This window comes from Stomoxys calcitrans, chromosome 4 (genome assembly GCF_963082655.1).
Source record: "Stomoxys calcitrans chromosome 4, idStoCalc2.1, whole genome shotgun sequence".
Lineage (NCBI taxonomy): Eukaryota > Metazoa > Arthropoda > Insecta > Diptera > Muscidae > Stomoxys > Stomoxys calcitrans.
Window position 1 is genome coordinate 52,190,030 of NC_081555.1, and position 26,698 is coordinate 52,216,727.

General features: G+C 38.1%; 1 protein-coding gene and 1 long non-coding RNA gene across 3 annotated transcripts in view; one reads left to right on the top strand and one right to left on the bottom strand.

Moving 5' to 3' along the window:
* Positions 1-4,197: 4,197 nt before the first annotated feature.
* LOC106081433 (protein obstructor-E) overlaps positions 4,198-26,698 on the bottom strand; it is a 42,928-nt gene continuing 20,427 nt past the window's right edge. For both annotated transcript variants that reach the window (XM_013243372.2, XM_059366738.1), the window contains 3 exons: positions 18,957-19,172; positions 18,685-18,879; positions 4,198-4,672 (listed from right to left, as the gene is read on the bottom strand). In XM_013243372.2, coding sequence (XP_013098826.1) covers positions 4,449-4,672; positions 18,685-18,879; positions 18,957-19,172 — 635 coding nt within the window. In that variant the 3' untranslated portion in view covers positions 4,198-4,448. The remainder of the gene's footprint in view (positions 4,673-18,684; positions 18,880-18,956; positions 19,173-26,698) is intronic.
* Positions 6,091-19,710, top strand: LOC106081435 (uncharacterized). Its single transcript, XR_001220366.2, has 3 exons — positions 6,091-6,296; positions 13,223-13,392; positions 19,356-19,710. It is a non-coding gene; the product is annotated as an uncharacterized LOC106081435 (long non-coding RNA).

Below are 26,698 nucleotides of genomic sequence, written 5' to 3' on the forward strand. Positions count from 1 at the left end.
CATCAATGAAATTCGCAAAAATATATTTTAATATATGCTTTAGGTTGTCTCTGACTTTTAAAGAGTTCTGCTGAGCAATGCTTCTTTTCAATTCAAATTGTTTCATACATAATTAGTACGTTGACGTGAATGTATGTTTGGTGGGAACCAGTATGAAATGAAAGGTATTAAAGAGTAGATTACGAATATGCAAAAATATCTTTAAAAATTGGTCTTGAAAATTTTTAACGCTGTTAACATGGGCAAAATGGGTATCAAATGAAAGGTATTAACGTGTAGATTGCGATAGATATGCAATAAATTAATTAAGCAAACAGATCTCTAAAGAAAAAAAAAGAAAAAATGTTTCAAAAAAAATTGCGCGTTTTTTTGAAAATTGTTTGGCTTGCGCCGCTTTTCCTTCATTCTTCAAAAAAAAAGAACACATTTACATAAAATAAATAAAAAAATTAAAAAAACCCTTGATTTTCCTTTAAAAAAAAATAAATAAAAATAGAAAAATACCAAATTTAAAAAATTAAAATTTTTTAAAAAAATCGCGCATTTTTTGAGCTATTTTTCACCTGCGGCGTTCTTTTTGAGGACCACCAATCAAGTACCACATTTTTATTTTTTTTACACCTATTACATTTGGTACATAATAACATTACCATATTCATGTACCTATTACATTAATTGACCTACTACATGCACCGTTCATTCAATTCTCACATATGATTATGATTTCGATCGACTCTGATGTAATTTTATAAGCAAGAAGTGCAAAAATTGTTCCCGAAGACATTGTGACTTGGTGGTTGGGCGATAATGCTGAAGAATTGGTAGATAAACTGGCCAATTTAATCGCATTCCATATTTGTAATCTACTCGTTAATACCCATATTGTCTATGTTAACACGGTTCAAAATTCTCAAGACCCCGTAGATCCTGCCCGTTCCAATTTTTGGACATGTTTTCTTACATTCGTATTCTACTCGACAATACCTTTCATTTGATACCCATATTGCCAATCCTATGGGAATAAATGCCAATTAAAGAGCGCTCTAATCGTAATTGACGTACATTAGGCCGCTATTATACGGCATGTAATTGTCTTATGACATGCCACTTTTTGTATTCACATGTAAAGGTCTGGTTATGCTCTCGTAAACATACGACCTCATTGTACCAGAGCCCACGGTCTTGAGGGACGCCATATACACATACTGATTTAGACCGGGCACGGGATGATTATAAGAACCACATCAGTTGAAACTCTGAGGTTCAATTTGTTTGCCATTGAGAGAAACTCAGTTGAGAGCTACCGAGCGAGTCCACAGGTTGCGATTTTTGAAAGGCTTCGAACACGGGGTAGCTACAATTGCAGTCGCGAACAACCGGCGGTACCGAAGTGAGAGTCTCCGTGAAAGGATGGGCGACAACGGCTCTTGTTTAAATACTATGTGCCTGTGATACTCGATGTGAAAGGCGATTTATTGGCGTCTTTTAATAACCAATTGCCATAACTTTCCCATGGCGATGGGTACCCGATACGAGCTTGACAAGAATCGCTACCTCCACATCAAATGTGGCTACAACATCAGCAACTGATTTCGAAAACTGTAAATCCCTTCCCAGAATATCTTTTGCGTCTATCGTTATGGCACATAGCTCTCCCTAAATTGTTGTGTGTCGTAGAATAACCCCAATCCAGTCCGTCTCCTGAAACCCTCCTCAGTCTGCCCACCGCACCCATAATGCCGAGAAGGGAAACTTGGCCGTATTCTGTCTCCCCATGCGGCTCAGGGCGGCGACTGTCGACCCATCTGCTCGTTGTTAAATGTTCTCTCTATATTCAAGAAGGCCGCCATCGCGTCCTTGGATATAGCTAACATATAGACCGATCTCTCGATATAGTGTAAGGAGCCTATAAAAGGAGCATATTTCATCAATTTCGATGGCAATACACGTCGTTGTGATCTTGACCTTGAACTTGAAATGAGAAAGACTGGAAAGGACATACTGCGATAGCAAGTGTCAAAAAAATGAGAACATTCACAATATACGGGACATGTAAACAAAGGACAAAAACAATTGTCCAGTTGAGACCAATTAGTTGTTCCTCAACATCAGCATCACCAGAATCCAGGTCGGGAATGGCTAAACTGGACGGCTAAACAGATCGCTGGAGAACACCAGATGTAGATGTGTAGTAGGCGAAGTATACTGGTATTGCCGTCGATTCGAAACTGTTCTGGAAGAGGAATACCGAGGACTGTGTGCTTTTTACTCCTTCAAGAGCATTTTCGGTAGGATGTGGGAGGTAACCCCCAAGATTGGATGTATACTGCCATCGTGAGACCAGTACTGACCTATTAAGCACTGGTATGGGGGAAGGCCGTGGAGAAGAGGACACGTATGAGGGATTTCGAGAAGGTCCAGAGATTGGCCTGCGTTAGGGCCAAAGGGGTATTTAAATCCGCACCGCAGCAGGCCAGGGCGATATTCTGGATATGCAACCCATTGAGGCCTTTATTCGGAACTGCGCCGCCAAGGTCGCGCATAGGCTGATGGAGCTCGGCATGCTGAAAAAGGACTGACGAGGATCTTCGACTACCTATCACCAGTGCCGACTGCGGTGAGGGCATTCGTGATTCGTTTGGCTGAGGGGGGATGAATGGAGAGCAATTGCTGTACTTGGGGAGAATGAGACCTCGATCTACACCGATGGCTCCAAATTTGAGTCATGGACTGGATTGGGAGTATGTCTCTGAGACGGCCTGACTAGTGTACGGTCTTTCATACAGAGATCTTTGCCTTTACAGTAGCCGCAACAGTAATTTTGGTAAGGGATTACGGGCCTCAAAACTCAGGGTTTATGGGGACAGTAAGGCGGCGCTCAAGGTCTTGGGGTCGAGGATGGCGAGGTTGAGATGCGTGGCGGATTGGTTGGTGTCCCTGATTAGGCTCCGGGTCCATGATGTGACGCTGACATTGGTTCCTGGACATGAGAGAATTTCAGGAAATGAGAGGGCGGACAAGGGCCCCAGGAGGTACTTGTCTGCGCCGGGTGGACCAGCCACTGATCTTGCCTACGTGCTATTTGTCGAGCTACTGAACGCTGTAGAGAGGATGGCCATGGCGGTGTCGGTGGCAAGATAGGACTTGGTGGATGGTTGCCGGGCTGCAAAGGCGCTCTGGCCTATCATCGACCGGAGGAGGACGAGGGAATTGCTGGCTTTCGATAAGAGGTCTATGAGTACCTTAACAGGGGTCATAACCAGGCATTGTGTCATAGGCCGCATGGCGGTGCGCATGAGATTACCGCACAATGACTTCTGCAGGAGTTGCCTCGATGTGGATGCGACTATTGAGCACTTGCTGTGTTCATGTCCGTGTCTGCAGAGAGGTAGGTTTTCCCTTCTGGGGAGTCGTTTCTTCTGCGATCTGTGTAAATTTGCGAGCGAACCTCTGGTAACTCTCCTGAGATTGGTTGACGTAGCAGGATGGTTCCGACGGGGGATGCCATAAGCTCCGGTATAGGTACATCCGTGCTTGCGTGGGGATGGACGTTCCTCGTCCCCCGCTCGGGTTGTCCATTCCACCCGTTTTTCTTTAACTCCTGCATAACCTCTAGTCCGATGTCGTACATCTTCTTTCTCTTCCCTTTCTTTCTGGGGTACCACAATGGGCCTAAATGGTCTCCTAGTGAACTTACCTTTGGTGGGCAACCCACTCAATCTAACCTAACCTTCTACAATGTGCTCCAATTTGTTGCGTTTGGAATTTGTCCACTATTTGTTCACATCTTAATTTTTTTACTTTGAAATTATAACTAAATAAATTATATTTTATGGGAAAAAACGAACTATCTATGTATTTTTCTTGATACATATTTTGTTTTGTCAAGCCAAGCCACTTTCTGTCTGTATATGGTAGCAACGATACATATATTTGGCTCATTCTCACTTCTTTTCGCATTAAATATGTTTGAAAGGGAACACAACATAATCAAACATGATCAATGCACGATTTATACTAATGAACAACAATTTAATTCGTGCGATTAAAAATATGTTCAATGTATGCCTTGCTTGCCAATCATTTTCGCTTTATTAAGACATTGTGCTTTTCTATAGTTCAACATGTTTTGTGATGATATGAACATAGGTCGTATTTAGGCATCTTAGCATCATTCAATATAATAACAAATGTGAATTAAATAAATAAAAAGTTTATTTTTATTGTTTATAACAGTTTTTAACATTTAAAAGATATAACGTCGAGTTTGGAAACAAATTAGATTGAATATGGAAGTATAAACGTTTTAGTGAAAGCAGATATTTATAAATTATTTACAAAAAAAACAATCAAAAGTAAGTACAGTAAAGTTTAAAATCAAATATGTACTACAAAAATTGATTTACATATTGTCGGGTGTTGCTTTAACTTGGTTGACGGACAGGTTTTTATTTGCCAAAAGATCCGCACTTGGAATGAGCCTCTTCAGGATCTTCGCAGGTAAGAGTGCTCTCATCAAAGACCTTGTCTTCACCACAAGTGATCAAGCGAGGATGCCCTTCGACGCATGTAATCAAACGACGACAGTCACCGGATACAGGAAAACGTGGGAAGGGCCAGAAGCGGGCAGCAGGACCATCAACTTTCGTAGGGCATTTGAATCCAACAACGGCTGAAATAATAATGAATAATGTCATTTATCCTACTGATTGTGTTGTTTATTTTATATATTTGATGTTGTGTAATTGTTTTTAGTATTCGTCGTAGATTAAGATTATTGATAACTGTTTTATCGACAAAAACAATTGGCATCCCTAATGTATATGCATCCATAAGATAAACCAAATAAAAACCTTACGATCAATGATTTTAACCAAAGAGAGATTAATATAAAAGGGGGATTTTAAGCGAAAAATAAGGAATAACCAGTGACCAAGTTAGTGTGTAACACGTGGATAATGCAGTTTACAACCTGACAATATTTTTCATTCGCTTTTATTCTTACCAAAGAGAGATTAAATATCTAAGTGCTTCTTCTTTGCGATATCGAAAAAAGCTGAGATTAGGATGCAACATGTCATTTACGATATGGAGCATTTTATAAATTTTTTGTTTTGGTTTTCATTCGGAGGCTGTTTGGTGTTGAACATCGAACGTTGGTTAAAACAGTTTACAGAAAATCCCTGAAATTATGCTTTAGATATAATCTTTTAAAAGTGTCGGTAATGCCGATGAAGACTTCACCTTGATTGAAGTTGGCAATACAGTTACCTCTTTGTTAAAATCAAAGAGGGATTTTAAGCGAAAAATACGGGATGGCCAGTGACCAAGATTAGTGTGCAACATGTGGATAATGCAGTTGAAATCCCTACGACATTTTTTATTCGCTTTTCTTAATTTCATACAAGTTTTGGACAAGGACAACTGCACTATCTACCGATATTGAAAATGTACTACGGTAATCTTAACCTTAATCTTACTGAACGTTAAATCCTGACTTTTATGTTGGCTTTTTTGTTAAGATGGGAAAATGTATTTCTGCTTGCAAAGAGGGATTTTAAGCGAAAAATTCGGGATGACCAGTGACCAAGATAAATGTGCATTAGTGAATAACGCAATTATTTATAGGTATCTCTTTGCAACTTTATTGCCAAATTTAATCAAGGTAAACCCGAAATTGGCATTGTCGATACATTTAAAAAACATATCTTAATCATAATTTCAGGCATTTGCTGTAAACTGTTTTAACCAAAGTTCGATTAGTAAATTGATAATCGTTGATAATAATAGTTTGAATAACGACATCTGTTATCGGTCGTCGACAAGACATTACTTACGACATCTATCATCAAAATTTTCGGATTCTAATTGGATAGTTTTAACGCATAGATGGCACTGTATTCATTAACAATACCATTGATAAATTATGTTAGTTACCACTTTTTCCAACAGAGGGAGGCTTGAGGGCAGATGGATTGATTTATATCGCACGATAAACCACTCAAAAGCTCTTTTGTTTTGATTTGTTTCCCAAATCAAGTATACCAAAATCAAAATGGAAAACTAACATACTTGAAGAGGTCTACTGCTTTGCTGTCATTGGCTAGAACAAAAGTCTCAGTTATTGTGTCCGTCATGACAGGTCTCTGTCCAATCGGAAAAGATTGCCACATAAACCTAACCTAATAATACTGTGTAATACCAGTCCGCTACGTACAACCGGATGCCATTGGATTGCGTAAAAACGTTTCACGGAACTCTTCCTGTGTTACAAATGAAGAACAGTCGAGACATTGGTGAGTCGTCTTTATTTAAAACTAGTAAGCAATAATAAGAACTTATTATCAAGAGAAGTTGCGGCGATGATATTAACATAATAGCATTGAACAGCCTCATTCAATACATTTGCACATTATTTCTAGCCCGCGAGTTTGATTTTCCGATTGAATAGCGTGCATAGAGCGTGCATAAACCTAAGTACTTCTTGTTTTTGGGTCAAATACTATAGCACAGATAAATCTGCTACCGTGCCGGACGAATGTTCCCTGCAAACAGAGCGAAAGTCTATCAGTTTAGCACACACCAACCACATAACGTTCAACATTAAACCTAGTTATGACTTCATTCGCAGTGAAAGTGTCTATTAAACTATTACGAAATCCGAAAGAATCTAATCTTCGCCAAAACACAAACAAAAGTCAATCAACAACACACAACAAAGACAACAGCAATGAAGAAGAGTTGATTGGTGCCCATTTGATGAGCATTTATTTACATTGGCAATTAATTGAAGCGAAATTTGTATTGGCGCAGCGACATGTCGCTGGTATGGCTCAAAGAACTCAGTACTACTTCTACGGAATGTGTTCGTACTTTCTTTGTCACCTTTTTTATACCCGACACCACTACTGTGGTGTACACTTAACCAAATTTGTTATTCAAAACAGCAAAAATGTTTGCTAAAACAGCAGCTTTTGTCTGCTGAAAATGAGAAAGCAAACATTACTGCTGTTTCAGCAAACATAGGGCTAATTCAACTAATAAAATCTGCTGTTTTTAGTACACATTTCTGCTGAAAAAAATGTATACTACTTTTTATGATTGCCTGTTACTTATTTTGATTACTTTAGGCATTCTTTTAGGTTTTTTTTTTTGTAGAAATTTTGTTGGAAGAGATGATTTTAATTTGTGAAATATTACTGTAAAGAAGCTACCTGATCCAATTATTGGTACACATTTCGAAATGTGGCTGAGCTAGCTCGCATTTTTATACCCACCACCATAGGCTGTCCGTCCGTCTGTTGTAATCCCTTTTGGCACAGATACGTCTTTTTGATTCACGCTGGTTAAGTTCTCGAACGGGCCAAATCGGACCATAGTTGGATATAGCTGCTATATAGAACGATCTGCCGATAAAGGGTCTAAAGCCCATAAAAGCTTTTATTTTTACCTGATTTCGCTGAAATTTGAAACAGTAGGTAGTTGTAGGCCTCCCGACAAGTTTTTTATGTTTTTTTCACTTCTCAAAGAAACTTTAATAAAGTTTTATTTTGGAGCCAGCCTAGAGTTTGAAGTTATCGATAAATATTGCTTTATCTTCGGATATCGTCATCGATTGTCTATTTGTTGTAAATCATAAATCGATTACTATATCGGAAATTTAAAAATCAATTAAGCGCCATTTTGAGGGCTATATATCCCAACGTGCTATGTGGGAGTTATGAAAATGCAAATTTGCCCATGAAAAACCCATTAAGGAATAAGGGAGAACTGCTCACATATCAATGAGTGCTGTCTGATTCAAGTTTAAGCTCAATTTCTTTTTTATAATGAGAAGGAACTGCTTGCCTCAGGGCCATACCTCTTTGGAAGAAGTTTAACATGGCTCCTATGAAAGGTATAGTGCCTTACACATGTGGCCAGCATTAAGAGCTGAAAACTACCACTGAAAATTTTTCTGATGTTCTCGCTAGGATTCGAACCCAGGCGTTCAGCGTCATCGGGGGACATGAGGCTTATTGAAACTTTTTTGGAAAAGGATAAATATTCCAACATTCAACATGCAATGGCTGGATCACACCTAAAACCAATTAGACAATTTAGGATAATATGGAATCCATATAAATAATTACATTTGAGTGATAAATATAAAAGGGGCCTTTTATTTACCCATTAAGCGGATTTTCTCGCTTAGTTTGTACAGAGACAAATGCTATCCCCGATTAGCTATGAGGTTTATCTAATTGCCACTTATTAAAATATGTGGTGCCACCATTCAATTAGAATGAAAAAACTAAGTTGCTTAGGATTTCAATGAAACCACAAAACAAAATTGCTTAGGATTTTAATAAAACCGCATTTATAAACTTCGATAACTATTATTTAAAATTGAAATGACCTGATTTGTTAGTTTTATTGATATTTGATTATTTCGGATGTGTTTCAGTGTTGCCAACGTTAAAGTACAAAGCATTTAGCGGGAAGAGCGTTTTATTTATCCATAAGCTAGCGAATCCGCTAGACTGGTAAATACAATTAATGCATACATTTTTTTGATTGGCAGCACTGGATGATAAATGTGGCAAACGTCATCTGTGAAAGTGAAAACTGTTCAGCATTCTCTGCCATTTCTGCCGTGTTTTATTTTAATTATATCCGGTGCAAGGCAGACGACATTGTATCCAGAACAATGTCAGTTTACTTGACGATAAAAAATAATAATAACCTATTAATCGTTATTTGCACTATTTACACAGTATTAAAATATTGTATAACACAGCATTCATTATGGAGAAAATCACAGACGTGCATCCACTGTTTTATCTAAAAAGAAAATTTTCAGCGACGAGTCTCATTTCTGGCTAAATGGATACGTAAATAACAAGCCACAAGTCGTATGATAGTTACTTAGCATCCCGATAAAAGACAGTTCGGGGTGGTTTATGGGCTGTATAACATAGAAATTGGCAAATACTTATTTACAATTTATTCATTTCAATAAAATTGTTGAATATATGATGCAAATTTAGTGTTTTATAAGGTAAAGAAATGGCAGAGAAGTGGGCCCGGTTCAGCTAGTCTTATATATAACAATAAAAAGCGTGCTAAGTTCGGCCGGGCCGAATCTTATATACCCTCCACCATGGATCGCATTTGTGGAGTTCTTTACCCGGCATCTCTTGTTAGGCAAAAAAGGATATAAGGAAAGATTTGCTCTGCTATTAGAGCGATATCAAGATATGGTCCGGTTTGGACCACAATTAAATTATATGTTGGAGACCTGTGTAACATGTAAGCCAATTCGAATAAGAATTGCGCCCTTTTGGGGGCTCAAGAAGTAAAATAGAACGATCGATTTTTATGGGAGCTGTATCTGGCATTAGACCGATTCAGACCATAATAAACACGTATGTTGATGGTCATGAGAGGATCCGTCGTACAAAATTTTAGGCAAATCGGTTAATAATTGCGACCTCTAGCGACTCAAGAAGTCAAGACCCAAGATTGGTTTATATGGCAGCTATATCAAAACATGGACCGATATGGCCCATTTACAATCCCAACCGACCTACACTAATAAAATGTATTTGTGCAAATTTTCAAGCGGCTAGCTTTACTCCTTCGGAAGTTATCGTGCTTTCGACAGACAGACGGACGGACATGGCTAGATCGACATAAAATGGCACGACGATCAAGAATATATATACTTTATGGGGTCTCAGACGAATATTTCGAGTAGTTACAAACATAATGACGTAATTAGTATACCCCCATCCTACGGTGGAGGGTATAAAAATCAATTTGTGTTTGTTTGTAGGTTTATTTGTTTGTGTGTTCCTTTTAGACTTAATAACGGCTGAACGGGGCGGACCCTCCCCCTTACCCTAATTTTTAGAAACGCCAGGTCACGGGAATGGGTGGTGCGATTTAAGCCAAATTTTGTGTTCTCTCTAATTGCAAATTTTGCCCATGTACATTCCACTAAGCTTAATGATTCCACGGCGTGCCGCAGTGCGACACCTCTTTGGAGAGAAGTTTTACATGGCATAGTACCTCACAAATGTTGCCAGCATTCGGAGGGGAAAACCACCGCTGAAATTTTTTCTTTTCTGATTGTCTCGCCAGGATTCGAACCTAGGCGTTCAGCGTCATAGGCGGACATGCTAACATCTGCGCTACGATGGCCTCCTCTCTTAAAGTAACCTTAGAACAAAAATATGGTATCCAAATTTCGGATGGGGTACCTACCCACCCCCAAAACTTACCAAATATATATATTGACCAATCATGACAATATGGGACTTTAATTAAAGATATTTAAGATTAGAAAACGTATCTGATATCCAATTGTCGGACTAAGTGTTTGGGGGACCACTCCAACCCCCATAACACCCCTAAATCGGATATATTTACCGAGAATCGCAATATGGGACTCAAATGAAAGTTATTTACGAGTAGAATACGAATTTTGATATTAAAATATGCGACTAAGTGTTGGGGGCCGCCCATTCCTAAATACACCCCCAAACAGGAGTTATTTACAGACCATCACAATATGACGTTCAAATAGAAGGTATTTTAGTATAGAATACGAATATGAAATCCTAATGTGGAACAAAGTGTTTTGGGGGCCGCGTCTCTCCAAAAACACCCCCAAAGAGCACAAATTTACGATAGCTCATTAGCATAGCAATATGGGGCTCAAATGATAGGACTTTGGAAGTACCCCTCGAATCTGATATCAATATTCGGGAAAAAGATTCTATGGGCCCAACCTTCCCCACAACGCCTCCCAAATATGAAGTATTTGCTGACCATTGCAATATGGGGCTCCAATAAGAGATACTTTAGAATATAATACGAAGCTGATACATATTTTCAGAGAAAGTCACTGCATGGCCGCCCCATCCCCCAGAACACCACCAAAACCGGACATGTTTGCCGACTATGAAAAATGTGGCGCAAATGAAAGGTATTTTGGAGTAGACCACGAATCTGATATAAACATTCGGGACCAACTGTATAGGGGATGTCCCACCCTCATAACAACCCCCAAATAGAACGTATTTCCACACCATGGTGATTTGGGTCTTAAAGATAGTGGAGCTCTCCACAAAGCGGATATATTTGCTGACTTTTGCAATAAGGGGTTTAAATAAAATTGGGATTAGAAAACGAATTTGATATCCAGCTTTGAATCCATTGGCAATATGGGGTTCAAATAAATGATGTTGAGAGTAGAGCACGATGCTGATTTATTTTCAGGGCTAAGTGTTCGGGGGACAACCCCACTCCCCAAAACACACCTAAATCGGACATATTTACCGACCAGGTCAATGTGGGGCTCCAATAAAAAGTATTGGGGAGTAGAGCACGAAATTGATACCCATTTTCGGGTCAAATTTTTCTGGGATCTACCCCTTTCCAAAAAAAAACCCCAAAAAAACAGCAATTATTTATTGATCATCGTAATATGGGGCAAAGTAAAGGTATTTGGGAGTAGAATACGAATCAGATATCCAAATGTATTTGGGGCACCGCCCCTTCCCCAAGAGTACAAATGTATCCACCAAATGAAAGGTATTTGAGATTAGAAAACAAATATGATAACCAATTTTGGGGCCAAGTGATTGGGGTACGCTTCATCACATAAACTTCCCTCTAACCAATGGCAATATGGGATAAAAATAAATGGTATTTGAGAGAAGAGCACGATGCGGGTATTTTTTTCAGGGCCCAGTGTCTGGGGACCAACTCACCCCGAAAACACCTATTAATCGGACATACGTAGATCACGAAATCCATACCCACTTGAGTACCACGTTTCTGGGGGTTCCCTCCACTCCTAAACCCACCAACCGCCACCCTGGGAGCCTTCTTACTCCCATAATCCCCATGAGAATATCGGGCTCAAATAAAGTTTCTTAAGAATGGAGTACATCTAACATCCATACTCAAATGACCCTAAACCCGTTGAGCGAATTCATAAATCAGTAAAGGGATTCAAATCCCTTTATTACAAATCGCCAGATTGCAACTTTTAATATTGGGTTGCCCAAAAAGTAATTGCGGATTTTTTAAAAGAAAGTAAATGCATTTTTAATAAAACTTAGAATGAACTTTAATCAAATATACTTTTTTTACACTTTTTTTCTAAAGCAAGCTAAAAATAACAGCTGATAACTGATAGAAGAAAGAATGCAATTACAGAGTCACAAGCTGTGAAAAAATTTGTCAACGCCGACTATATGAAAAATTACTTTTTGGGCAACCCAATATATTCAATAGGCAGCTCACCCCTTTCGTTGACATCCGAACTTCGGGATGCAACCCATATCTGGTGATGTGCATTAACATCACTTCCTACAATGAGGCTTTTCTTCCCTACAGAAGCGGCTTCAACCAGCTACTTAAGGCTTGAAGGCGGCATCTCTGAATCCTGTGCCATGTATAGAGAAGCCAGCTAGTAATTAGACTTGTTTATTTCAAGGCTGGCTACTACCAAATCAATAAGAACCACGTCAAATCCTTTTGCCATCAGGAGGACCTTTAGTTCCGCCGAAGCGGCCTTACAATGGTGGAGATTTATCTGTAGAAACCGGATCATAGTCAGGATTCAGACCTTCACCACTGTTGTGTTAGCCTCGTCTTCTGATTCCACAAGGAGTTCATCGTCACAAGATTCGTTAGAACTTCATGATGAGCTTCCGTACGTATCCAGGGGCAGATGAGAAAGCTGTGGAACCACTCTTCCTCAGGACACTACACACTTGCGGTGTGGACGATTTCTCCCTAGATGCTTCACTGCTGCTGTCGAAGTACTTTCTAAGTTGCGTGCTTCCCCGCTGGCGCGCACTTTGAGCCCAGTACAACTTTGTGACCCACCCACACAGGGCTTGTCAGGTCCCGTTTCGATGCCATCCCCTCCTGTCGCGATTGTGGCAGGGGATTTTCAGTCTTCTGCAATCCGCCGGCCTTTTGCGATTTGGTCGAAAGTTTCTTAGGCAAGTGTTCAGCAACAACTTCTGAGTCGTCTCCTGATTCCCCAACCCCACCGCTTCTATAGATTGGGATTACATTACCTTAGCCTTCCAAGTATCGATTCATGATCTGAGGGAATCCTTGGTATCCAATTATGCGTCATTGGTCGAGAAGGAATATTTTCCTTCTTGACTACATCTAGTGCTGCACCTTGCCAGATCTCACCAATCTTTTTTTTTAGGTCACAACGATAAATTTCAATTGAGCGTTGATCCCCGAAGGCAATAAGTCTGTATCGGCCCCGATACCAGCCTGCATCGTCACAAACTGGAGGAGACCCAGGAAATTCCGCAATGACATCAGAGTATACTGATGACAGTCCATTGACAATCCCACTCCAATTATTCCTAGGTAAGCAGCCCGTTTCTTCTCCCTTGTCGATAACTGCCATCACCAAATTGTCTCTAGCGACATTAGCAAAGGTTCTTGTACCCATCTTACTGTTATTCGCCCTAGTTCTTTTAGGCATGGGATGCCCTCCAGTTGGCCACAGTCTTTTGGCGGACTGCGCTGCAGTTTCCGAATCTAGACGTGTAGTCTTTGGGGTAGCCTGTGTAGCGAATTTCCGAGCCCAATTCAGGGAGTCTCGCTCCCTATTACTTAGAGTCTTAGGATCATTCGCACCAAGCCTCTTAATAAACCTTCTATTCCAATTCCTTCTATTATTTTAACCTCTTCAAGAGCGTGTTAGTTTGCTGGGGAAGGCCGATGACCTAGGCAAATTATAGGCATGCGAAGAAAGAAAAGGTTCGGCCTTGTCCTTAAGACTCGAATCAGGTGTCTTCGTCAAAAGCCTCTGCTATCAATTCGTCTGTTGGCTAGTGGAGCCTCGAGCAGCCGCTCCACTAGTCGAGGTTTCAGTAGCAGACAACATGCTGCGGCCGGATACCACCACCGCAGCTGTTGGGTCTTTGGGGTCCATTCTAAGCCTACTCCCGCGCTCTAGATCTGCCGCTCCACTGGAAACAGACGCAGATCATCAACCGCTTAATGGATACCTCAATCGCAGCTATCCTTGAGTGACTTAAATTTTTCTTCTAAAAATAATTTCCTATTACGATTTAGATTAAAATTCTTGCGGAATGAAATAACAATGCGTCCGCTTCACTCACGGTTCAAACAAGAATCCATAGGAAGTAAAATTACTAACACCGTCGGAGTTTTTAACTGTTTCATTTATACTCATGAAAAGTTAGTTTGTGAATTTTATATAAATCGTGAGTAAAGATCATGAACAAACCTGTATTATGTAATCAACCCATATTTACGATAAGCATTTTTCTGAGTATAACGAACAGGTACCCAACGATGGAACCATCACCGACTTTCTCAAGATTTAGAAGACTAGGATAGGCAAAGATTCTAATATTGAAACATCAGGCAATGTAGTGACAGAAATCTCAATGCAGCCAAACGAACAGGGAGTCAACGATGAGACCATCACCTTCTCCCAAGAAGCCAATTTACTTAAGATTTGGAAGACTAGGATAGCCATAGATCCTAATATTCAAACATCAGGCGGTGCATGGACAGGAGACTTAATGCAGCTTAACGAACAGGGAGCCGAAGACGAGACCATCACTCACTCCCAAGAAGTGAGGAGGACATGATGAATGACTTATATTGCCTTCATTCAGGAGCCATAGACGACCCGGAACAAAGTTTCTGGACTGAGCCATATCAACTACCGAGGACCTGCGTTATTTGCCATACTAATTTAAATTACATATTTTCCTCAGAGTTTCCAACGTCGGATGTAACAGTGATGAGACAGGAAAATGGTGGAGCATAACTGCTATCACTTTATCTGCCTTTCGACTCTCCGACACCGCTACCCACGTCGGAGCTGCAACGGTTAGTGAAGAAGGCAAAACAGACAGGAAATGAGGTACTAATAGGATGCGAAGCGAACTCTCACCATATTCCGAGGGTTAGTTCCAACATTAATAAGCTGGACAAAACCGTGGCAGAACTCTTGAATACTAATGACCAATAATACTTAATATTGGTAACACCCTTACCTTTGTTAATTGGACTAGGGAGGAAGGGTTAGATGTGACAATATGTTCGGAAAATCTAATCGGTGAGGTTCAGGATTGGAGGGTCTCCAAGGAGCATTCCTTCTCTGACCATCGCTACATTAGGTTTAGAAAAGCTCGGCCAACGCCGAACCCGATAAGCTTCCGTAATAAGTTGAAAACCAACTGGACAAAATTCGGAAGACTACAAAGAAGCAGGTTTGGGCAAGATAGTTTAGATTGTCCAAGCATAGAAGACATTGCCGACAATGTCAATAGGATAACGACTGCATTAGTGGGGTCTTTGAGAGTGGAAGTCAGACCAAGAAAAACCCTGGATGTCCCGGAGATTCATAATATTGGGAAGGAGATCCGTAGACGTTATAACAGAGCAACTCGTAAAAAAGCGGAAGTTTACCAGGATGTGTATTACACACGGATAAAGTTATGCAATAAGATTATCAGAGTGGCAAAACGTGCAACGTTGAGGCTTTTGATAAAAACGGATTTTCCACATGATACGACGACTCACGGAGACACCGAAATCTTGGAACAATGAGGTTTATCGAAGGCTTATCATTACAGAATTTCTGGTAAAGGAAGAATTGCGGAGCATCAAACCATTTAAGTCACCCAGAGCTGATGGAATATTTCCGGCGTTACCACAGAAGGAGGTCGACTATCTGGCGCCCCATCTGACCACTATTTTCAAATCGTGCCTTGCACTTGCATATACTCCGAAAGCAGGAGGCAGGGTGGCATTTATACCCAAGCCCGGCAAAGGCAAGTTATGGAAAGGTCGATGGAGACTGCCCTGCACGAGGTTGTGCATAAGATAGACGCCAAGATGTACACACTGGCAGTATACATTGACATTGAGGGGCTTTAAATGTGAGGACCGACACACTGATCAAATCCTTAGACCAGTACCGGTTGAACCGGGTCCTTAATAATAAATAAAATAAAATAAAATGTTAAATATCGAGATCATTTACAAAATGCAAGGCCCTAGGTGGTTGGAAGCTTTTTGGCATGCCCCTAAAGTCTGGCACCTCGGAATTTCGAAAAATTGTTCGGGCTGCCAAATCTTCATGTGTGGTCCGATTTTCAAAATTCAAAAACCCTACATAAAACTTTGCTTGAGGTATACAATATGTTCACTGGTTTCGGAGATAAATGAGTTTTACTTTTTATTTGTTAACAATTTGGCCGAGATTGGCTTTGTATTTTGCATATTCCGAAGGCATTTATAGTTCGATTTTCATTTTGTCACAAATTGAAAAAATTCTAGGAAAAAGAATAGACACATCTTAATTCTTTTTGAATTTTGCAGATAAAAGTGTCCTTAAAAAAACAAAAATAAATTCTGACCGATTTTTTTACAAAAATCCCCAAAATAGCCATTTCGTGCAAATATGGTTTTAAAATCGGGATAGTTTAGTAAATTTGTTGTGAAGGCTACAAATAACAAACAATTTTTTGCATGAGTTTGGGGGATATATGGAGGATTTGGGCTTTAGAATTTAAAAACTCGAGTGGTTTTTCCAAATTTTTAATAAAAATCTACCTATTTTGAAGTAAAGGGTGATCTCTTAAGAGCTATAGGAAAGTTTATAAAAAAACACCTAAAACTCAGAAAATGCATGAAATATTTATTTGAATCGTTAGTACGGTCCATATAATTTAATGTTTGAAGATTTTTTCATGCAAATGTTGATCGTGACTGCGCTTCAAATGGTCCATCCGATTAGTCCAATTTTGGCATACTCTTTCTAACATTTCGTCCGGTATCTCACGAATAAATCCATCAATGTTGTCTTCCAATGTGTTAAGCGAGCTTGTCTGTATAGACATAAGCTTTAACATAGCCCCACAAAAAATAGTCTAAAGGCGTTAAATAGCACGATCTAGGCGGCCAATTAACCGGTCCCGAACGTGAAATAAAATGTTCACCGAACTCGCCTGTCAGTAGTTCCATTGTAGTGCGGTGTGGCATGTGGCACTGGCTTGTGGAAGCTAAATGTCATGCAAGTCAAACTCTTGTATTTTGCCAAAGAGTTGGATATTATCCCACGGTAGCGCTCACCATTCACAGTTACGTTACGATTTGCATCTTTGAAGAAGTAAGGTCCAATGATGCCACCAGCCCATAAACCTTACCAAACTGTGACATTTTCTGGATGCATTGGTAGTTCTTGCAATGCTTCTGGCCGATCTTACTCCAAAATCGACAATTCTGCTTATTTACGTACCCATTGAGCCAAAAATGATCTTCGTCGTAAAATGGAAGAAGCTCGCGGTGAACTTCCTTAACAGAGCACATATTTTGATAATAAATTCAATTATTTGCAAGCGTGGTTCGTTTGTAAAACGATTCATTCAATTGAAGATGTTTGACAGTGAAACAAAACCGAAACATGCGTGAGCTGTTTAAACCAGTGTTTGCCAAAAAAGATAATAGCTAAAAAATCACCCTTAACATATATCACCCGTTTAAATTGACATATCTTGTACAAATCTCAAGAGCCATCTACAATATGTCCTCTTCACAAGTAAAGAAGAAAAAATTAAGGTATTTAAGCAAGTTTTTGCAATAAAGACTAATAAATAAAAATACTTTTATAACCAAAAAATGCAAAAAATACACTTTTTGCGCAATTTGTATCACTAACGAAGATTTGGCAGCCCGAAATAGTTTTCGAAATTCCAAGGTAACCAACTTTAAGGTCCTGCCAAGAGGCGCCTGGACCACCTAGGACCTTGAAATTTTGCACATGATTTCGATAACACCTCAGCTTTAACCTCTATCCGTTCTCAAATGATATATTTTTTACTAGTTTTTTCGATTTTCTGTGCGTTGGAGCATTTCCTATGTCATTGCCCCGCTTTTGCGGCTAACATCGGCACATAGGTGTGGACACAATACCAGACATGAACCAACTTAGGGGCGTGGTATGGAAACCAATTAGGGATTTTGTGAGTAGCACGGAATTCCTGACATAGATTTTTCGAGGTTGCTTTTTAGTATTTAGGTCGCAAAACAAACCGATTACAGACGTTGGTGTATGCCCATAGTGGCATGAGGCAGATTAATATCCGCACCCTCTTTTCAACCTAACCTAACCAAACGGTTAAATAAAATAACAAAGAAGCACAATTTTGGTCATGCGCCCCAACTCATGTGATATTTTAACGTACGAATTCAGGCACACTGTCACTATTAGTAAAGAATGGAAGAAGTAGAAACAATTTCTGTTTACAGATGAATAAATATGAAAAGAGCATATAAATGCTTCTTGCAACGGTGATATATTTTGTTATTTTAACTGCCTGTCCTACTAACTCTTTTCTCGTGAGTCGTAAGTATCTCATGAGTCGTGAGTGTCTCGTCAGTCGTGATTGTTTCGTGAGTTGTGATTGTTTCTTGAGTCGTGATTCTCTCGTAAGTCGTGTCTGAGTAACATTTTTTTTCTCGTGAGCTTGAGTGAAAACTCACACACTTGCACATTTATAGTAGGTAATGCGTTGTTAAGGAAAAATCAAAGGAGCCGAAAATGAATCTTACTCAACTCGAAACAACTTTTTCTGTCAATATCTAAATGTGAATTTCGTATAGTTCTCATACCTTCAGGATTGCATTTATCCAAGAGTTGATCTGGCCAGTTGCAACCATGTATACGTTCATCATATGCTAAACCAGCATCACATTCTTGTTCTATTGGTTCTCCAAAGGCACATTTAATGTATGTTGTTGAACATTCCTTGGATACTGGATAAATGCCAAATTGATATTCACAGCCAGGAGTCGATACAGGCGTGGCTAAAAATAACAAGAGAAAATAGTTTTGCTGTCTTAAAAGGGAAACTGGTAACAATACTATCATATTTTTAACTCACGATCCCACTGTCTGCCTTTGCAATCTACTGCCCAGTTGTAATTACAATGATTGTGTACAGCGCCTTTACCATCAAACAATAATCCATTTTCGCAAGTCTCCAAAGTAATGGTTCCGTTAGTACATAAGAAGAATTGGTCACAGTTTTCAGTGTGGGCGTAAGCTTGCACACCATGCTTTTCAGGACACTCGATCGAATCGACGGGGGCTGAATAAACTGAAAAAGAGCGGAACAAGTATTTTATTATAAAATACACAATCATACATAAGAACATTATAAAATAACACATATTAACCAAATCTTTCTCGAAAACCAACGATTTTTTTCAGTTTAAAAAGCGGAATATTTATATGTTTTGATACTATTGATACTATTATAGCTTAGTTAATTTTTTTGTAGCACCCAGAACGAAGAGAAATGAACCCATTGATAAGTATACGGATCGACTCAGCATTAATTTTTGATCCGTGTTGATACGTGTACAAACTAAAGGTTGCAATTTTCATCCCATTATCTTCAATTTGCAATGCCATTTTTTGATCTAGGACAAAGCATATTGAAATTGGAAAAACTCGTTTCAGATTTGGATATAGCTGGACTAAAATTGCATCAAGTATTTATTATCTGATTACTGGTTAGTTTAATGGAAATCAGTCAGATACCCAATACTAAATTGTTTTGTAGGCTTATATTATAATATTGTAACAAATTGCTGTTTTTACAAATAAATTTGTCAAAGTGTTAACTCCCCATATTTGTCAACGTTTTATTTATTAATACTAGCCCACCCATGCACGCTCTGCCGTGCCCTTTTTTACAATACACAGAACAAAAATGTCCTTATATTTGCAATCTAAACTTCTAGGGTTCATGGTTGCATTTTAGCTACAGCAAAAAAATGACACTCAGAAAAATATGGTAGTGAAATAAATAAAAATTTAAGAGCAACAACAGATAGGCTGCAAGAAATGGAAAAGCAACAATTCTTTGCAAAAACGGGAAACATTTTCTGGTGTTTGCCGTTGTACATTTCACCTTATTATACTTTCCACCATAGGATGGGGGTATACTGATTTCGTCATTCTGTTTGTAACTCCTCGAAATATTCGTCTAAGACCTCATAAAGTATATATAGTCTTGATCGTCATGACATTTCAAGTCGATCTAGCCGTCCGTCCGTCTGTCTGTCGAAAGCACGCTAACATTAAGGAGTAAAGCTATCCGCTTGAAATTTTGCATAAATACTTCTTATTAGTGTAAGTCAGTTGGGATTGTAAATGGTCTATATCGGTCCATGTTTTGATATAGCTGTCATATAAACCGATCTGGGATCCTGACTTCTTGAACCACTAGAGGACGCAATTCTCATCCGGTTTCGCTGAAATTTTACATGAGGTGTTTTGTTACGATTTCCAACAACTGTAACAATTATGGCTCAAATCGGTCCATAACCTGATATAGCTGTCATATAAGCCGGTCTGGGGTCTTGATTTCTTGAACCACTAGAGGACGCAATTTTCATCCGATTTGGCTAACATTTTGCATGACGTGTTCTGTTATGACTTCCAACAACTGTAACAAGTATGGCACAAATCGGTCAATAACCTGATATAGCTGCTATATTAACCGATCTTGAATCTGACCTTTTGTAGCTACTAGAAGGCGCAATTCCTATCCGATTTGGTTGAAATTTTGTATGAGGTGTTTTGTTACGATTTTGTTATATCTTTCAACAACTGTAAGAAATATGGTTCATATCGGTCAACAACCTGATATAGCTGCCATATAAACCGATCTGGGATCTTAACTTTTTGAGCCTCAAGAGTGCCTAATTATTATCCGATTTGGCTTAAATGTTGTACAACGGTTTCTCCCATAACCTTCAATATACGTGTCAAATATGGTCTATCGGTCTATAACCTGATATAGCTGCCATATAAACCGATCTAGGATCTTAACTTTTTGAGCCTCAAGAGTGCCTAATTATTATCCGATTTGGCTTAAATGTTATACAACGGCTTCTCCCATAACCTTCAATATACGTGTCAAATATGGTCTGAATCGGTCTTCAGCCTGATACAGCTCCCCTATAAACCGATTTCCCTATTTTACTTCTTGAGCCCCTAAAAGGCCCAATTCTTATTCGATTTGGCTAAAATTTTACACATATACTTCTGCTGTGGTCTCTAAAATTCAATTAGCAAAGCAATTCTTTTGTTTTATCCTTTGTTTATCTAAAAAGAGATATGGGGAAAGAACTCGACAAATGCGATTCATGGTGGAGGGTATATAATATTCGGCCCGGCCGAACTTAGCGCGCTTTTACTTGTTTTTTAATTTTTTTAGTTTCAGAGCTCAATTTTATCAAATTATCTAAGACAAAATACCCAGTAAAATCATTTTTATGATTTTAAACAAAAAAAATATGGACGTCTAAAATGGTCACAAATGTATATTAATATGTAGGGAATGCGTAAGCTATTGTTTAGAAGTTCAAAAAGTTGAAACTGTTTCCTGCAAGGCTAGAAAATTTTAATATAAAACCAGCAAAGAGTATTTGCTCATATGAGAAAACTTATTTCTCTGGGTTAAAGAATAAATATTTTGAAAACTTCATAAGTTCTTCTGGGTCTACATTCTTATAGTTTTTTGTGGCTAATCGAAAACCACCCATTGAATTCGCACTCTACCATCATATACCTTTCATTTACGCTCCATCTGGCTACAATCCACTTGAAGTTTTTGGGTGGACTCTTGGGGAGCTGTACTGACACTTGGCATAAAATGTTTATGTCCTCACTTTTTAATGACCTAAATTAAAACCAAAAGTTATGATTGGGTTAAATGTCCGTTTATTATAATTTTAAGGAGATGTGATGGCAAAGATACATGATTTTATATGGCCAATGTCAGTTCGTACTTTACTCCTAAAATACCTTTTATTTGATACCAAGATTGACGTCCCTTGAGATACTTGGCAAATTCGTACACATATTGTCATAATTAGGTTACATGTCCATTAAGCCCTTTTGGGTTTAAGGGTCTCTGAAAGATGAATCCATAGCTAAATGTTTGGTTGATACCATGCTTCTAAAACCCTCGCAATTACCATGATCGTTGGGTTTAGAGGCTGGGATGATCCCACATGACGCCAAATTTTTATTCATATTGCTTTCGAGTCTTTTTGTCGCATTACCCCTAACAATCCCAAAAAAGCCGTGTACTCTTAGAGTATGCTATGGAAAGGCGACTTCCTACATAACATTTCAAGAATGTGTCTATTTGGACATACAAACCAACTTAAATTATTTTTTTTTACATAATAAAGATATGAGCGCATCACATAATGCAAATTACTGCATCCTCTCCCTTACGTCTTTAAACTGTCCACCCACTATATCGTTCATTGAGTGCATAGAATAGCCATACAATTTCTTACTTTGACTGAGCAGAATCGGTTATAACTTATATTTTTACTTTCATTTTTCAAAAGAATTAGTGACACTCATCCACCTACTGCAAACGACTTGTACTGTAGTTATAACATGTTTTTTCTTGTTGTGCTGGCTCGCAATGTCTTGCACACCAAAGCCGAAAGTAGGGCCACGCACATCACACTCCCACAACACCCTCACCTACTATAAATGGTGATACTCTTTCTCTCGCACCATTTGTTTCTCTTACTCTCACCACTAATTCTCCCACCTATGGCTTTGCATTCACACCAATAACGAATGCTTTAGAAACAAACGAACAACAATTTGCTGTGTTTAAGGTTCTTCTTCTTTTATTGAAAATGAATTCCTTATTTCCCTCGCTTTTTTTTATCGAAAAATTACTTTTCATATGTAGTCGTCACGAAAATATATTAAAAATAATTTTTCTTAAAGAAAAACAATGAAAATGGGGAATTAATTTCTGTAAAAAAAGAAGGAGCAAATTGTTGTTGGTTTTTTTCTAAAGCATTCATTATTGGTGTGAATGCAAAGCCATAGTTGGGAGTATTAGTGGTGAGAGTAAGATTATCACTAGAAGGTGGAAGAGAAAGGTGTAGCGAATTTGACATGGACATATGACGTCAAGTTCTTGGGAGTTATCACAGGTTTTAAGACCAACGATCATGATAAGGTAGCACTCAATTGCGAGGGTTTTGGAAGTATAGTACGAACCAAACATTATAATATGGATTCAAGTTACAGAAGGCCTTAGCCCCAAAGGACTTAACGGATGTGTAATCTAATTATGACAATATGGGGTTCAAATTCAAGATATTTGAGAGCAGTGTACGAATTTGATATCCAAATTTTGACCCATGTTTTTTTAAGGCCACCAATCTAGGGGTCAAATGAAAGTGTTTTAGGAGTAGTGTACGAGTGTTTAGTATTTTGTATTTTGAATTCTATATAAATTTAGTTTTTTTCAAAAGCATTTAAATTTATACGTTATATGCCTTCAAAGTTAATTTGCAGTTTGAGAACTACTTAGTATTTAGCGAAAAATACTGAATACAATATAAATACTGAATTATTAGGATTTAATAATCAATATCTGTGGGATGTACTTTTTTATGCCCACTTCTATTTTGTAAATTAAGTAGTAAACACAAACCCTCAAGCTCTGGAATAAACCAAACCTCTTAAACTCGACTTGTGCTAATTTCTTATTTTTTGCTTTTGATCTTATTAACACACAACTACAACTCCTGAGAAACTACATGAGGGACAGGCAGTTATTTTCTACATTTGTTTCCGGAATTCTACGCAACAAATCTAACACAATCCACCGTTTGATCTTGGGTGAAGTCTGAAGTCTCAAATCCTCTCATCTCATTTTCAGCAGCTTTGGTCATTACCCTACTCCGCTACTTATCCCTTTGCCCACAAACAGTATCAGTACGGAGGGTCCCCCAAAAAACTTCAAGTGGATTGTAGCCTGATAATAGCAATATGGAATGTAAAAGAAAGGTATATGAGGGAAGAGTGCTAATTCGATGAATTCGCTACAAAAAACTATAAGAGTGTAGATCCAGAAGAATTTTGAAGGTTTGAAAATATTTAGTCTTAAACCCCGAGAAATAAGTTTTCTAATATGGGCAAATACATTGTACTGATTTTATATTAATATTTTTTAGCCTTGCACGAAACAGTTTCAACTTTTTGAGCTTCTAGATAATGTTCACGCATCCCCTACATACTAATGTACATTTGTGACCATTTTAAACGTATATTTTTTTTGTTTAAAAGCATAAATATGATTTTACGAGCGATGTTGTTTCAGAAAATTTGAAAAAAATGAGTTCTAGGACTAAAAAATTAAACGATAAGGTGAAATATACAACTTCTTAAAGTATTTATGAGATTTTACCATTAGAAAACAGCAGAAAATCTTGCCGTGTTTGCAAGAAATTGTTGCTTTCAGCAGACTATTTGTTGTTAATCCAAAATTTTTCCAGATTTTATATTGTACACACCTTTACAAACCTTTAAAGCTAACAAGCAGCCTGAACCTTAGAAGTTTAGATTAAAATATAAGTAATTTTTTGTCCTGAGTATTGTAAAGAAGGGCACATCAGAGCGTGCCTGGATGTAGCTAGTTTTATTTATAAGAAGAAGACAACTGCATCTACAGAAATAGTTTATGTTCATCATTGAACCGTTTCATTATGTTTTCTGATTTATGAATGTAGCTTATCGTACTGTTAAAAGGTTAAGAGTTTCTATAGGCTGGGTCTATTGGGAGTGGCACCTTTTAATCGTGAGCCAAATGGAGAAACACCAGTCTTTGCTTAGATTTATTGAGAAGGAACATCAGCCTATGATTAGATTTTATCGTTAATTCGCCTGGTGCGCCAAGGGTTAAACTGACCATTACAAAATTTATAACATATTAAAGGTATAAAGTTTCCATGTATAATTTAAGAGAAAATTTAATATAACACATATTTTTTTGGTGGTGGGTACAAAATATCACATTCCAATCGCGAACGTAAACTTCGTAAGGGCTCCGAGGACCCACCAATAGGCAAAAATTTTGAACATCAACTAATAAAACAGCTAATCCGATTTAAATTTCTTAAACTTATTTTCCACATGTTCAAAGATGGCAGACTAATTTTAACACTTTTATTCATAATTCAGTGGGTATTCTATTAAGAATTTATGGATGAATCACTAAGGAATGTACATTGCGTACCAGTTTTGGCTCATAGAATACCGTAATTTACAAAGTGTGTACACTGTACAATGTACATATTTCCAGAAATGCATAATGTATACAATGACAAAGTACTGGCAATCCGAGCTCGCTACCAACTCAACTAACGGTGGGCTTGACATATTGCCCAAGATGAAATAAAAATATTAAATGCTTGTCGTATTAGTTTGGTAAACTTCAAAAAATTAAATTAAGTAAAATCCAAAATTAAAATTGAGAATATCATAAAACCAAAACTAATAGAGACATCGTTTTGGAACATCAGTATAAACGTTAGACACTGGACATTGTATGGTGCAAATTATTGCACATGGTTTTCCAGTTTTTTAATAAAAATATTATGAATTTTGTACGTCACATATCTCCCCTATCCAATAAAGAAAAAAAGTGAAAATCAGGATCTCAACACCCAATAGCTTACGGTTTCTGAAATTTGACACAACATCTGGTGGTCCCATTTAAAGTTTTGAACAGATGACTCTATCAGTTTAAAAAATGGTCAACTATTTTAATTTTTCGTTTTCTATCCTACTGTGTATCTAGAGAATTGCCGAGTTTATCGGAGTTTACAGTGGGATTATGCTCCACATCTTTTGAATCTTCCACTCCCTTGTTTGTTACTGCCATCAACAAGCTGTTTATGACTATGTTAACATAGCAATGCTGCCAGGTCCCTTTCATGAAAAATCGTAAAATTTCTTTCATAAACTCGTCTCAACTAAGATTTTACTACTTCAGTTAGATTTTGCAATTTTCTATGGGTAAAATACCACTAGAAGGCTAAGTTATGATGGCAGCTTGAATCTGTTTACTATTATATTCAATAAACCCAAAATTAACATCAATATTTGATATTAAAAAACTAAATTTTAGTAAAATTTTCTCGAAAAAAAAGATTTCTATAAAATTTTCTCTAGAGATAAAATTTAAAATTTTTCCTTTAATCAAAATTTGAGTAACAACTAAACTTCAAAGGTATCTTAAACTGTATTGGTATGAAATTTCTAAAAAATTCTAAAGATGGAATTTCAAGAAATACATACAAAGTTAGAAGGGAGTTAACCAGGCAATACAGTCTTCTGGAGTTTTGCTGTATCGAAGCTGGATAAGAGCAATTGAAGAAACATGACTAGGTTACATTTCTTGAGGCCCGTGAGACACAGGTTGGTCGTACAAAGTTTCTCAATAGAATTGAGAGCAAGGCACTTGTTCTTATTTTTTGTATCAGAGGGTCGTTTCTTTTTGCCAAGAAAAAGCATATGGCCTAAGCATATCGCATGCACGTGAATATGAGGGGAGCCCCGATCCAGGAGTCTTCGTCGTAAGTTGTAGAGCTTGCTGCAATTTCTCAGGTTTCAGTAGCATACAATATGCTGTCACAGTCACCGAAGCTGTTGGGATTTTTAGAGTCAATTTCGTTATGACATTTCTCATCTATTTCTCCGAACAGAAAAATAGTTCCGCTGAATGAGGTAATATCCAAAAAACAGGAAGACGACTTAGTGATAATTTAAAACTAGCCTTAAGGA